Source organism: Lytechinus variegatus, chromosome 18 (assembly GCF_018143015.1).
Source record: "Lytechinus variegatus isolate NC3 chromosome 18, Lvar_3.0, whole genome shotgun sequence".
NCBI lineage: Eukaryota > Metazoa > Echinodermata > Echinoidea > Temnopleuroida > Toxopneustidae > Lytechinus > Lytechinus variegatus.
The window spans coordinates 3,529,070-3,544,816 of record NC_054757.1 but is presented as its reverse complement, the minus strand read 5'-3'; the positions used below and the strand labels follow the sequence as shown (position 1 = coordinate 3,544,816).

Below are 15,747 nucleotides of genomic sequence, written 5' to 3'. Positions count from 1 at the left end.
TATATATATTTACAAATTTACATGAAGCAAGCTTAAAGGCATTTTCAAAGGAAGGAATGTTTTTAAATTGTTAATTTCAATAATCCAGGGGAGGGGAGCAGCTTAATGAAATAGCCTGGTGGGTGTTTTCATAGAGCTGCTCATAAAGTTACACGCAACTTTTAGCTGCACTGGAACATGCTTTAGGTCACGGGTTCTCAAACTACGGCACGCGGGCTGGATCCGGCCTGCTGAGCTTCTCAATCCGGCCAGCGAGACTCTGCTGCTTTTTTTTTTTTAAATCACTTTTAAGTCACAATATGAAACAGCTCAATATGATTACTTTGTGTATCCATGTAGCCCTAACCGTAATAAAAGGAATGGCAGTCAAATTAATTTGACTTTTACACAAAATTTAGTGGAGTCTTTTCTGTCTGTTCGATCTACTTTCTTATTAGATGACCAGTGCTGTTCTCACCATGTTTGGATTTACATACAGGTGCCAAAGTGAATTTTCCATAATGAACATTTTAAAGAACTATCTCATGTATGGGGGGGGGGGCTGGTCATGCAAAAAATCACAATCATATGGTAATTTTTACGTTTTTGAACATGGTTTGGAAAAAAAAAAGTGGGGGGGGGGCTGAAGCCCCCTGCCCGCTTCCGCGACCCCTGCTTGACCAGTGAAAATCTGCACCAGTACCTTCGTCTGGTAATTACACCTTTTGTGCCATGGTTCAAGCAACTTGTTGCTGACAGACTGTCACTTTTCCCATATACTGAAAGTGACTAGGAGACTGACATCCTTGTTAGAGTCTACAACAGACATGCTCTATTATTCATTCTAATTTGACTACAAAATATTTTGATACTTCAAGATATTATTATCTCCCCAATACCAGGTATGTAAAGGTACAATCTAGATTCCTTTTAACAAAGTACTACAATTTTGTTATCATTAATATTGACTCTCGCTGTATTTTGAAATCTTTTCTAATTTTGCCTGCGTTCCATATGAAACTGTTATAAATTTGTTGTATTAAATGCTCCCAAAATAAGGGCCAGATTGCACAAGAGAGAATCTAGGACCCCGACCGCAAGGTTCATCGCGCTTCGCACACATTTTTTTCTAGGAATGTAATTTTCATCTGCCCTAACATAACACACATGTGATTTGTGTGTGTGTGAAACACCCCATAATTATCATTCATATACTCTTCAAATATAATGCCTAATTAAAGAATAATGATATCAATAGTTTTCTACTAAGACAATGTGATATGTTGTGAAATGTAAATTACGAAAACATCAATGATGCATTTCATTTTGTTGACACTAGAGGGCAGACCTACTGAGCTTCTTTATCACCGTGTAACATCATATGCCTTGTTTTATGAGCCTTTCGCACGAATCCCATGTCACATATTGAACAGTTAAATGGCTTCTTTTCCGTGTGTTTCTTCAGGTGTTCGTTTAGACGATTTCTCTTGCAGTACGCTTTGGGACAAAATGAACACTGGTATGGCTTGTACCCGGAGTGGGTCTTCATATGACTCTTGTAATTACACTTCGAGGTGAAATGCTTAAAACATTCTGTGCACTGAAACGGTCTTTCCCCTGTATGGATCCGAATGTGCTCAATCAACCGCGTCTTGACAGCGAATTTCTGAGGGCAATAAGTACATTCGTGAGGTTTTTCACCTGTATGCGTTTTCATATGCCTCCGGAGGTGAGACTTTGTCATGAAGGACCAATTGCATTCAGCACATGGAAAAGGACGCTCACCGGTGTGAGATCTCACATGTTCTGTAAGATGATACTTATTGGCAAACTTATTGCCACAGAAAGAGCATACCAAGTGCGGCCGTATCTTGTGCACCCTTTTCATGTGCATTGTGAGATCTGACTCTACGGCAAACATCATTCCACATTCTGAACACCCGAATTTCTTCTCCGTCTCTGCCTCTGTATGGATCAAAGCATGTTCATCTAGCCCGCTCTGTTCAGAAAACAAGCTGCCACAAATTGTACACACGAAAGAGGCTTCGGCAGCGTGACTTCTCATATGTTCCGTCAGGTCTGCATGTGCAGTGAAAATCTCACTACACTCAGAGCAGTGGAAATTCTCCTCCACAATTTCTTCCCCAGTGTGTATTCTTACGTGCTCTTCCAGGAGGCCCTTCTTGGAGAATGTTGCCGAACAATAGGTGCACTTAAAAAGAGGATTTTCCTGAGCATGTGTTCGCATGTGGTTCCGGAGGTGGGACTTCGTCATGAACGACCAATCACATTCGGTACAAGGAAAAGGCCGCTCGCCTGTATGAGATCTTTCATGCTCTGTGAGATGATTCTTATTAGCGAATGTATTGCCACAGTATGAGCACTTATAGCCTGGCAAAATATCATGCGCTTTTTTCATGTGCTTTGTGAGAACTGATTGTCTCATGAATACCTGATCACACTCTGAACATTGATATGACTTCAAAGAACCTACCGAGTCATGAACTTTTAAATGTTCCTTGAGAAGAGCCTGTTCGGGAAATGAATGGCTACAATAGATACATGCAAAAGCTTCATCTTTGTCATGATTTATCATGTGAGTCGTACCATCCGACTGCGCAGAAAGTGTTGTCTTATTGTAGTCTTGTGAATGCGAAGATTCGTAAGCTACAGTTACTCCATCAAGGGTTCGATTCTCTGGTGTAAGTTCTGTCTGCGTGTCCTGAACATGTGTTCGCATATGGTTCCGTAGGTGGGACTTCCTCATGAATGACCAATCACATTTCGTACATGGAAAAGGCCGCTCACCTGTGTGAGACCTTTCATGCTCTGTGAAATGATTCTTATTAGCGAATGTATTGCCACAGTATGAGCACTTATAGCCTGGCAAAATATTATGAGCTTTTTTCATGTGCTTTGTGAGAACTGATTGTCTCGTGAAAACCTGATCACATTCTGAACATTGATGCGACTCTGGGGAATCTTCTACTTCATGGACTTTTGAATGTTCCTCAAGAAGAGCCTGTTCAGGAAATGGGGCTTCTTGCGAATGCGAGCATTCATCTACAGTTACTCCATCAAGTGTTGGACTTTCTGGTGTAAGGTCTGCCTGCATGTCGTGTACCTCGCTAGAGTCCGAATCAGTGTCTATGTTACCTTCATGGTCATCAGCATTACTGTCTTTAACAATTACAACGCTACTTCCAGCATCAGAAATATCTTCTGTGTGAGTCTTTGAATGCGCAATGAGACTAGCCTTAGATGAAAAACACTCTTTACAGACTGAGCAGCGATGTGCATTCCTTGTATGGTTGTCTAAATGCTTTGTTGAAGAGAATGTCACCGAACTATAGCTGCCCTTGAGAGGATTTTCCCGATTATGAGTTCTCATATGCCTCCGGAGGTGGGACTTCGTCATGAACGACCATTCACATTCTGTACAAGGAAAAGGCCGCTCACCTGTATGGGATCGTTCATGCTCTGTGAGATGATTCTTATTAGCGAATGTATTGCCACAATATGAGCAATTATAGCCTGGGAAAATCTTATGAGCCTTTTTCATGTGTTTTGTGAGATCCGATTGTCTCATGAAAAACTGATCACATTTTGAACATTGATATGACTCAGGGGAATCTTCCGCTTCATGAACTTTGAAATGTTCCTCAAGAAGAGCCTGTTCAGGAAATGAACGGCTACAATAGATACACACAAAAGCGTGTTCTCCGTCATGCTTTATCATGTGAGTCGTAAGATCCGACTGCGTAGAAAATGTCTCACTGCAGTTTTGACACTGGTGACTCTCCTCTGCTGAATCCTCTCCAGAATGAATCTTTACATGTTCATCTAAATGGCACTTTTCAGAAAATGTACAGCCACAAAAGGAGCACTTCAGATACCCTGCATCAGCAACATCTGCACTGACTTTACTTGAGTGTATAGTTGTAGGAGGCTTGGTTGTTGACAGCTTGTAACAAATTCCAATATGTTCCACAAATTGACTGATGTCTGAAAACAATTTCATACAATAAGAACACTCATAGGTCTCTTCCTCACTCTGTGATTCACTAGGTGTTACTTTCTCCACTTTTGCATTCTCAACCTCAATGGTGTCAGAGGCTTGAGAATCTGAGTCTGCATTGCCACAAGGAGTAGAATCTTCATTTTTAACATCCGAGCTATCCCCATCATGTTCTTTACAATGGGTGAGAAGACCAGATTCAGAACTAAACCATTTGTTACACACCGTACAATAATGAGGTGCTTCTCTATGTGTACTCATGTGTTGCATCAGAAGATACTTAGAAGAAAAAATATCCGAGCATTGGGAACAGTGGTAGGTGCGACCATGCGTCTTCAAATGCCTATTGAGGTGCGATTTTGTCTTGAATGACCAATCACATTCCGGACACGGGAAGGGTCGTTCCCCAGTATGAATCCGTATATGCTCAATTAGTAGATGTTTGGTGGCAAGCTCACGGGCACAGTATGGACACTGATGAATTTTGTTGACACTCTCAGTCTCTTTCTTAGTTGTAGGATCCAGTTCAAGAGTGTATGAATTGGAAGGCTCAGGGCTCTGCAAATCTTTTCCCACTCTGTCAATCATATTGATATCTTCAGGTACTGATACATGTAAGTGAGATTCTTCATTCTCGCTGTTACTCTCATCTTTTTGGGGTAAGTCAGACTGAACCTGAGGTTCTTCTTCCTGATGTATTCTTAAATGCTCCTCAAGATGACTTTCCCAACAAAAAACTTTAGAGCAATGAATACACCTATGAGACTTTTCTACACCATGTCGTCTCATGTGACATCTTAGACTACCTGAGGAGATGAAGCGCTTCTTGCATTCAGAGCATTCGTAAGGCCGTTCCCCGGTATGTTGTCGGATGTGCTCTTTCAGTTGTGTACTTTCAAGGAACTTCTTGGAACAATAACTGCACTCGTGACGTTTCTCTCCAGTGTGTGTTCTCAAGTGGCGTGTCAGATGTGACTTTGTCATGAATGACCAATCACAATGAGGACAAGGGAAGGGTCTTTCACCAGTATGCGTCCGGATGTGCTCAGTAAGGTGGTGCTTATTACCAAACAAATGGTCACAATAGGAGCACTTCAGATGGCTTCTACCTTCATGAACCTTCACATGTGCCATCAGATCTGACTCCCCATCAACAATATTCTCAGCCCCCTTTTCTTGAACTTTATTCTTTCCATGTTCCTTGGGTTGTAGCTTTTCGGCGGAATACTCGTCATCACTGAAGGAGCATTCGGGACTTTCATCTACTTCATGTGTTACAGGATCCGAATTCTTAGTGGACATATCATCACCTGTAGGACATTGAGGTGTTCCCTCCACCTCATTACCAGTGTGGCATTTCACATGATCATCCAGTTGTCTCTGATCAGAGAAAATACAGCCACAGTGAGAACATACATGGTTGATTGTCTCTGGCTCTGGAACATCTGCCATGACAGCAGAATGACTCTTCACATGTTCATCTCTAAGACTTGCTTCAGGGAACATTATGTTACACTGCACACACCGAAAAGACCTTTCAAGATCAAGTGTTTCCATCAATTCTGTTTCTCCTATGTTGTGCTCTCTTGAATGTTTTGCAAGAAGGGACCGACTTTGGAAGGACTTCTCACAGTCTTGGCATTTGAACTTTGTTCCTCTTTTGAGCACTCTCGTCAATCTGATGTTAACAACTTGATCATTCTTCTCCGTAAGCTTACTCCCGGTGTGTTGTGTTCTTCGGTGCCTCAATAGGTGTGATTTTGTCATGAAAGACCATTTACATTCAGAACATGGGAAGGGCCTCTCCCCGGTATGGGATCGTTCATGTTCAACAAGATGAAAACTTCTGTAAAATGAAGCACTACAATACGAACATTTCAACTGTTTCTTGGGTTTAGTTTTACCTCCAAAGTGTAATTGGACATGCCTTCTTAGATGGGATTTGGTAATGAATGATCTATTACATTTAACACATTTGAATGGTTTTTCTCCAGTATGTATCCTCAGATGTTCAACTAAATGGATTTTCTTTGTAAATGTTTTCCTACACACACTACATTCTACCAATTTCCTTTCGGTATGCTTTCTTAGATGCGAATCAAGATGAGCCTTTGAAGGCAATGACAACTTGCAATATGAGCAAATAAAACGATCAAAAGCAGTTTTATGTGGCTTATGCAACTGCTTCATATGTCTGGTAAGGTGGGACTTGGTGATAAAGGACTTGTTACATTCTGAACACTGGAAAGGTTTCTCCCCAGTGTGTATTCTGAGATGTTCCTCAAAATGTGCTTTGTTACCGCAGGTCCGATTACAAGTGGTGCATTTATACAATGGCCTTCTAGTTCTAAAACCTTTTGAAGACTTGCTGGGTGTTACAGTTTGAGACTTTACATCAATGTCCTCGGGTGGTTTGCTGACAATTCCAACCACAGCTGATTGACTTGTATCATCTCCTTGTTGAAAGGGCTGTTGGTTATCATCTTGAAGGGTTTGAAGAGCATCTAAGAGGGGGAAAAGTGAAATTACATTCATTATTCAATAATATCTCCGCCAGAGGCAAGTTTTTATGATGGATATCGCCACATCACAAATTTATGTCCATATTATTGTTATATTTTTGGAACTATATCAGGCCTGAGATGCGGATTCCAGAATGGAATCCATGCCATCCAATCAGATTCTAATCATATATTTCTTTCGAAGTCAGGTGTTCCAAAGGAAACAAGTGATAGTAGCAAAATTCTTGTTTAGCAGTCTAAAGGTCCAAATGGGAGTTGTATATTCATGGCTTTGAATTAGAATTGTCTCCAAACATGCTTATTGATTACAGTTCTGATCAGGGTCTTAGCATTAATGAGAATAACTTTAAGTCGCACAAAACCCTTTGTGAAATAATAGAACAAAAACACTCCCTAATAAACAGGAATTTTAAACTGTTGTGATGCTGGGCACATTAAATAAAGAATGCTTTAAAGGGGAATCCAGCCTTGGCCATAAAATGTTGTGTTGGGAAGGAGAAAAATAAATTAAACAGAATGGTGAAAGTTTGAAAGAAATCGGACAAGCAATAAGAAAGTTATAGCTGCTTTAAAATTGAGATCACTAATACTATGTAGATTTCAAATTGGCAACAGGGTAAGTAAATTATGACAAGGGGCAAGGACAACTTTCCCATAGGCCATGTACTTTATTATCAGGGATTTGTGGTTTTCTCCTAAGTACCAATTTCCCTGGGGCAGTAATCTAAATATAATCCAGGTAGTATATTGTTTTTGTCCTTATGAAAGAAAAATATAATTTGAAATAAAACTTTTGGGAAAAATGACATTTTAGCCATAATATGTATTGGAGTACATGGAAGAGTAGTCCTTGCCTTACATCACTATGCCATCCCATATGCGGCCAATTTGAAGTCTCCATGAATATAGTGATTACCAATATTTGCAACTTTTAAAAATCATAACTTTCTTGTTTGTCCAATATTGTTCAAACTTTCACCTATCAACTTGTCTGATTTTTCTTTTTCTTATAAAAACAAGTTTTTATTTGGGTTGGATTCCCCTTTAAAAAAATTGAATTGCATTGGTTCTATGTTCTCAACAACACTATTGGTGATTTCAAGTTTATTGTTAAGGTTTTGGTGTTGGTGTTACAGTAGGACAATTTTTACATAAGCACAGCACCAACATAATATAGGACTGGTGCTGGGAAAAGTCTCACTTGGTGTTAGAATTATTAAAAATGTGATTTTTGGAAAACCCAAATTAGGTGTTGGAGTTATGAAAGGCAATCCAAATTGTGCTTCCAACACTCACACCAGCACTTACACTAAACTTGAAATCTCAGGATATGATTTGTGGGATTCATAAAACTAAGACACCATTCTCATTATATTTTCTAAAACTGCTTTACTGGAACCCAGTTCAGAAAGTCAGTTTGGAAGATCACTCGAGTGGGGTGGCATGTTTCACACGAAATTTGAAACTGCAGAGTAGGAATTCCACATACAGTATGTGGAGAAGCGCGCTCGAAATGTGCAAAGATCGCTTCCCAAAGACTGGTAGTGTTCTCACTTACGCTAAAACCGGTTAACGAGGCAAAGTGGTCTTCAGAACTACATCGCGAGGTGTTTTCTGAACCGGTTTGGAAGATCGCTTCCAGGACCGCTTCAACTGTTCTCATTACATGTTAAACTAGATTCCACTAAGCTAGTTTCCAGTAAACTAGTTTTAGGACGGTAGTAAGAGTGGTGTCATTGATTATACCCCACTTTCTATGTAATTAGACTGAGTCAAGTTAAAATGAAAACACATGTAAACCAACTCAAACAAAGCAAAACCACTAAACCCTATAGATTACAACCTCCCTCCAGCTCCTTCTAATCTCACAAACTCTACCACTTTACCCCTCTCCCCAAACTTTTACCCCCACCCTACTATTATCGAGACCACTACATGGCCATAATAGTGAATTGATTTTACCTTCCCCCAAAATGATCACTTCTTTGGTGTGCTCTGGAGCTACATCCAAGTGGCCATCGTTCACATCTGTACCAGAGCCACCATCTCTAGGACTCGAAGCATCATTATGAGCCTCGTCATTTTCATTATTTCTACTTTGAGCATCCTCAGCTAGCAAAGAAGAAGTTGCTTTGCAGTTCCCAGCATCATCACACGTGGGCAATTCTTCAATGTATACCTCAACAATGTTCTCAATTTTATCCCGGCATATTTGATCAATGTCTCGCTGTAGCGATGTTGCAATCTCTTCAACAGTTTTTGCAGTCTCGTCACCTTTTTCCAAAATTATCTCTTCTGTGGCGTGCTCTTTAGCCCCATCCAATTGTCCATTGTTCACATCTGTATGAGAGTCGCCATCTCTAGGAGAAGCATTAACATCGGCTTTGTCATTTTCATCACAAAGATTCTCAATATTTCTACTTTGAGCATCCTCTGCTAGTGAAGGACCGGCTGAGTGGCAGTCCCCGGCATCATCACACATGGGCAATTCTTCGATGTATACCTCAACAATGTTCTCAATTTTATCCTGGCATATTTGATCAATGTCTCGCTGAAGCGATGTTGTAATCTCTTCAACATTTTTTGCGGTTTCGTCACTGCTCTCAGTTTGTCCTAGAAAGCAAATCAACACATACAACATAGATCATTTCTTTAATCTGATTTTAAAAGCCAATGACTAGCATGAGCAAGTTTTTCTACCAGACAGACCTGTCAGTAGAGGTAGGCTATGAAATAGTGATGTTTCAGCTTGTTTCAGGCACCAGCTTAAATGAAGGGTTTTCTCCTGAGCATTCTTATACCCCATTTATCAAATTCTGTCCAAAATTTAGAAGGTGCTGCCCAAAAAAACAATTTTGGTCCCATGGGACCACTTCCCATTAAAAATGTTTACATTACACATTTTTTGACATATATTTTGTAACATTTTTTTGTGATAAATCCACTGCACAAAGTTTTATTACCGTGCCTCTCGCTGACTGTATACGGTACTTTCAAGTCTCGTGCAACTTTTTAGACCAAATTCGCATCACACCCAGGTGCGCGGTGCCGAAATTACGCATCAATAAGTCAGTGATTGCCGCACCCCAAAATTGATCAAAAACGTGATTTCACGTACAAATCCAATGAAAACTCTATGTGTAGTCAAAATTTTGAAAATGTTTCATTATTTGTTACTTTTTATGACTAAAAGTAACTGATTTCATCTTATTTATTATGAATGAAATAGTATCGCTGATGATTTCCATTAAAAAAAATAAGTTGAAAAACAAAGAAATACATAAGATATATGTACGTATGTTGAATGAATGGCCATCTGCTGATCTCTCTCAGCTACGCTTTTCACACATGGGGGTGGGTCCGATTTGCCCGTGGTCCAGCTTATTTTAACAGTAATTAGTTTCAATGGATTACAGTACTTGTCTATAAAATCATGTATATCAGCAAATAAATCACCAAAAATATACATTGAACACTAAAGTTAGTACTGAGATGCAGTCAGACACGTCAATATTTGTCCTATTTGGGGCCCACACCCACCCAGATCAGATTTTTGGGCAGCACCTTCTCATTTTTTGGCCGATTTCAATTACAATGGATTCAAAATGCTCAGGAGATGACACTGCATCAAAGGAATTCGAAACAACAGCCTTTTTTTACCCCTGTATAGCCCACCTCGACCTCGATTGTAAGATAATGTATGATGCAGGCCAACCACTTTATATAAGGGGCCTACACCAGCTATGTGGAATAAATCTACAAATGTTTACCAATAATGATGGCATACCAGTTCTGGTATTTCACATTATTTTTACTTCTTCCTTTTTAATGCTTACTATTGTTGCTATTTTACAGGTAATCTACATTAAAAAAAAAATAAAGGAATGAATTTATCTAAGAGGTTAAAATTGTGTCTGTAGAAAACTATGACTGATTTGATAAGATATTTGCAATTATTATTGGTAAGCTTTTTATTTACAATAAGAAATATTCAATATCAAGGAAAGTAAATTCATCTTAAAAGAAACTTCTAAGGCAAGATAACTATTTCATGACAAGGGTGCATTGATGATAACAACAATAAGAAAGAGAATCTTGCAAAACAGAATTCTTGAGAGTAATTAAATACAAACATGAAATTGGAAGACAAGACAAAAACAAAGACCAAAAAAAAAGTTTTAGTTGAGCTGAGCATGATGAATTGTTGAGAAAATAGAGTAGGCCTATTATATAGAAGTAGATCTATAAACACTCTCTTTCCTTACAATATCCACAGGGAAGTTCATCCTGACAATATTTAGTTAAAGTATAAGAAATTAGTAAAATGTTGGACAAGGTTTAGGAAAATCCATTAAAGAATATGACAGTAGTTAATTTTGAAATGTTTAAATTGTCATATCATATACTCCTGGCACCCATCATCTAATACAAATTCAATATAGACTCACTCTATTTCAATTATAGAAGAATATGAATAGGATCTAAATTTATTTGTTATGGCTTTAGGTATGTGTGATCCAACACAAATAAAATTACTTTTTTTTAGAAATGGCATTTTCTAAATTCATATCACAGGACATCTATTGGAGCTGCTCATCTGTGGCTGAGCTGTGATGTCACAACAAACTAATAACTCAAATATTTTTTTTCTAATTTTCATGATAATCTGTTTTCATTGTTTTAACTAGGTCTAGACTTTGTTTTAATTAGAATAAAACCAACTTGTCACTGGGTGAACATCCCTGTTGTTATTAATAATAACAGGGAAGTTCACCTGGTGACAAGTTGGTTCTACCGGTATTCTAATTAAAACTTGGCCTAGTTTTAATTAAAATAAAACCAACTTGTGGCAAGTTCACCTGGTGACAAGTTGATATATTTGAAGTAAAACTAGGCCTAGATGTATACTTAAAGGGGAATCCAGCCTTGGCCATAAAATGTTATGTTGGGAAGGAGAAAAATAAATTAAACAGAATGGTGAAAGTTTGAAAGAAATCGGACAAGCAATGAGAAAGTTATAGCTGCTTTAAAATTGAGATCACTAATACTATGTAGATTTCAAATTGGCAACTGTGTAAGTAAATTATGACAAGGGGCACGGACAACTTTCCCATAGGCCATGTACTTTATTATCAGGGATTTGTGGTTTTCTCCTAAGTACCCATTCCCCTGGGACAGTAATCTAAATATAGCCCAGGTAGTATATTGTAGTATGTCCTCATGACAGAAAAATATACTTTGAAATAAAACTTTTGGGAAAAATGACATTTTAGCCATAATATGTATTGGAGTACATGGAAGAGTAGTCCTTGCCTTACATCACTATGACATCCCATATGCAGCCAATTTGAAGTCTCCATGGGTATAGTGATTACCAATATTTACAACTTTTAAAAATTCATAACTTTCTTGTTGTTTGTCCAATATTGTTCAAACTTTCACCTATTAACTTGTCTGATATTTCTCTTCCTTATAAAACAAGTTTTTATTTGGGTTGTATTCCCCTTTAAAGGGTAATGAAACCTTTGGAATAAGTACAATTGTGTCAAACCAGAAAAATCAAAGAAACCGATCAACGAAAGTTTAAGAAAAATCGGACAAACAATGAGAAAGTTATGAGCATTTTAATATTGCAATCACTTATGCTATGGAGATCCTCCTATTGGCAATGCGACAAGGATGTATGATGTCACATTTCCTTTGATGGACTATAAAATACCCAAAAAATGTCTTTTTTTGCTTTTTCTTTATGGTGATACAAATTCTTTATCCATGATGTATTCTTAAAAATCTGTGTTACATGCCCTCCTATAGAAAGAACACATGATCTACTGATAGATGTAATAAAAGAGGCGATTTAAGTGAAATATATACTTAAGTAATAGCGAGAGTTGCTCACAAGTGACTGAAATGACACATCATTGTCGCATTGCCAATGATAGGATCTCCATTAGTGATTGCAATATTCAAATGCACATAACCTTCTCATATTATTTGTCTCATTTTTTTCAAAATTTTGTTGATCTGTTTCTTTGATTTTTCTGTTTCACACCAGCTATTTTGAAAGCCAAGGTTTCATACTTTCATTCTCCTTAATTAAAACAAATAGAATTATTTATTATGAAGTCACTTCTTCATAATTATGGCCTACCATGTTTTAGGATTGGTGAAACATTCACTTTATCCATGACAAGAAAAGTCTGAAACTATAAATTGTCAATATGAACTGCAGTTCTTTGGCCCAGCCCGGCCGGGAGTCTCTTCTGGCGGCCGTGTTTGGAGAAACAGTCAGTGGGGAGTGCATCCAATCCCGCGGCGGGAGTTGCTCCTGCCTCCGGGTGTAGGCGATGTTTACGTGCTGTGCCAGAACGGGGTCTGTGTTGTGTATTCCGACTACCGCACGGTAACTGTACAGACGTCTGTGTAAAAGAAAGAGGTCACAAAAATGTAGGTGAATAAAACGAAACGTTCCCTTTTCAATCCAGACAAAAGCGCAAATCATGAATTTTCTCTTTGAGACCAAGACATTTTACACAAATAAAATCATAGTAATAATTTACTTCCTAAGTATTTTTCTAGCAAAATCAGCCCTTACCTTTAATAATTTACGACTCGATCGCCCGAAACTCGATCATCCGTCTACGGTGTCGTCAAGATCATTGAAAAGGGAAAAAATATGTCAGATTTCTGGGCCTCGTTTGACCATGTTGACCATGGACCTATCACGAAAACACTATAAAGGGGAGACAAAGGAAACCATCAGGGGCGAAAAAGAGGGAAAATAACTGAACACAAATCATCCAATGTGAAAGACAAACAGAAAGTAAGCAAAACGACCCCCCCAAAAAAAAAATAATAATAAATAGATAAATAAAACTAATAAAACCTAAAAATACTGAATAAGCAAATAAATAAATGCATTTAAGAAATATTATGCAGGCTATTATTTCAGAAAAACTGAGGAAACAAAACAAGAAAGAAAGAGAACGCAAAGTTACACAGACAAATTAAGAGTAGGAATATAGAGGTTATAGGAAGGGACAGGAAAGGACGAATAGAAAGAGTTACGGGTATAATCAGGGCATAAGCCCTATTTGCCTATCCGTGATAAATCAGGCCCTTAGTAATATATCTCGATGATCAGGCCCAAGCGGGAGGGGGGGGTGTAGGGGATGCTGGGGTGGAAACAACTTTAAATTTTCCAAATTTAATTCGCAATACCCCAAGTCAAGAAAATAGCATTACTTTAAACGTCGCTATATATATTTTATGAGCGTTGGATCAGCCGTTATATAATATAGATTTCACTATAGGGCCTAAATGGTCCTGTTGAATGTCTAAATATAAATTTTATTGGATTTGGGATATTATGTGGGGTTTTGGCGAGAAAATTAACATATGATCGAAAAGAAAGCCTCCGAAGTTGTGGTGCATGAGAAAATAATTTTGATTTTATAAAAGGTTAATTGTTTTGACAAAAAGTGAACTGTCACATTTCATTTATTTATTCAGGCCTATAAGTTGTAATTTGTATATTTTTCACATTTTGTTCTTTATAGAACCTGGGGCTATATAATGTGAGAGATTATATGGACCGACTGTAGGCCTAAATATGAAAATGATATCAAATCAAAACAAAAGAAAGTGGACCATTTTTACATAAAATAAAATATCTATAGCTTTCAATATCAGAATATTTTCAGATCAGAAAGAAACAGATGATAATCCAGGGGGGGGGGAGCTGGCCCCAGGCCCCAGCCCCCCCCCCCCCCCTTCCCTGCAGAAAAGTGTCCTTTTTAACTTGAGAGAATTATAGGGGTTGAATATTTCCAAATTTTTCAGGGGGAAGGGCCCAAGACCCCCCCCCCGTCATGCAGGATAAACCTTTAGTGCGTGTTACGGGGCCTTCGGCTCCCATTTAAAAATACCTGGATCCGCCCATGCAAGGTGCATTGGGCGAAGGAGCACTCACCCTCACCCCAGCACCTTCAAGTCGGCAAAATTAAGCTGGATCCGCCCCCTGATCCACCCCTGTGATAAAGGGCTAGAGTGGCTAGATCCTCGCCCTCTACGATTTCCTGCATCTTGATTAAGTAGCCTCTGGAGAATCAGAATTAATTTCAAACCAGTATAATAGTGTTCGACATTTCACTTAAAAATACTTTGCCACTAACACATAATCAAATGCTTCGCAAATATATTCGGAATGTTAGCCACATCCAAGCCAGGTAGCCAATATAGAGTTGAATAAAAAAATATATTTTTAGGCAAGCCTCCCCATCTATCTATCAATCTATCTATCTTTCTCCCTATCTATCTATCTATCCATCCATCTATCTATATCTATCTTCCGATATATCTGTCTCCCGATTGATCTATCTATCCATCTATCCATCCATCCATCTATCTATCTATCTTCCGATCTATCTTTCTCCCGATTGATCTATCTATCCATCTATCCATCCATCCATCTATCTTTCTTTCTCCCTATCTATCTATCCATCCATCTATCTATCTTCCGATATATCTTTCTCCCGATTGATCCATCTATCCATCCATCCATCTATCTATGTATCTATCTTCCGATCTATCTTTCTCCCGATTGATCTATCTATCTATCTATCCATCCATCTATCTATCTATCTATCTTTCTCCCTATCTATCTATCCATCCATCTATCTATCTATCTTCCGATATATCTTTCTCCCGATTGATCTATCTATCTATCTATCCATCCATCCATCCATCTATTTATCTTCCGATCTATCTTTCTTCCGATTGATCTATCTATCCATCCATCCATCCATCCATCCATCCATCTATCTATCTATCTACAGTAGCCTGTATGAAATCATCCCGAATTATCAAACTGAAAACTTCATTTAACTCGAATGTGACATTTTTTTTTTATTCATCATCGATTTCCACAAATCAAAGTTAATTAGGGTTATACGGAAGAGGTTATTCATCAAATTTGATTCTGTTGTCCAAATGTATAGATTTTGAATAGTTCTATAAAATGATACTAAAGAAAAGTGAACAAAAATGGCAAAGAAAAAATAATCACTTTTTTTTTCTAAAGGGGTTAGATTCTGCTTGCAAAAGGGACTAGATCCACAAAGATAATTTTTTGAGATAAATATTTTCTTTTTCATTTTCCCCCTTCCACAGGGTTCTTTATTTTAAAAAAAGCATAGTTACTATGCTTTTTTTTTAAATAAAGAACCC

The 15,747-nt window shown here is 38.2% G+C and overlaps 1 protein-coding gene across 1 annotated transcript; it reads right to left on the bottom strand.

Annotated features, from left to right (window-relative positions):
• Window positions 1-604: 604 nt before the first annotated feature.
• On the bottom strand, window positions 605-13,162 carry LOC121431774 (zinc finger protein Xfin-like). The gene is made up of 4 exons (XM_041629475.1): window positions 13,115-13,162; window positions 12,671-12,938; window positions 8,482-9,132; window positions 605-6,501 (listed from the first exon to the last, which is right to left on the bottom strand). Exons 2-4 carry the CDS (start codon window positions 12,705-12,707, stop codon window positions 1,328-1,330), a joined length of 5,862 nt encoding a protein of 1,953 aa, XP_041485409.1. The 5' UTR covers window positions 12,708-12,938; window positions 13,115-13,162; the 3' UTR covers window positions 605-1,327.
• Between the last annotated feature and the right edge of the window lie 2,585 nt (window positions 13,163-15,747).

What these genes read in the sequence shown, in the direction of transcription:
- LOC121431774 (XM_041629475.1), bottom strand. Translation starts at nt 12,707, where the DNA reads ATGGATAAAGTGAATGTTTCACCAATCCTAAAACATG. An exon ending in TTCACCAATCCTAAAACATG is followed by an intron (nt 9,133 to 12,670) that starts GTAGGCCATAAT and finishes TTTGCTTTCTAG; the next exon opens with GACAAACTGAGAGCAGTGAC. An exon ending in AGTGATCATTTTGGGGGAAG is followed by an intron (nt 6,502 to 8,481) that starts GTAAAATCAATT and finishes TCCCCCTCTTAG; the next exon opens with ATGCTCTTCAAACCCTTCAA.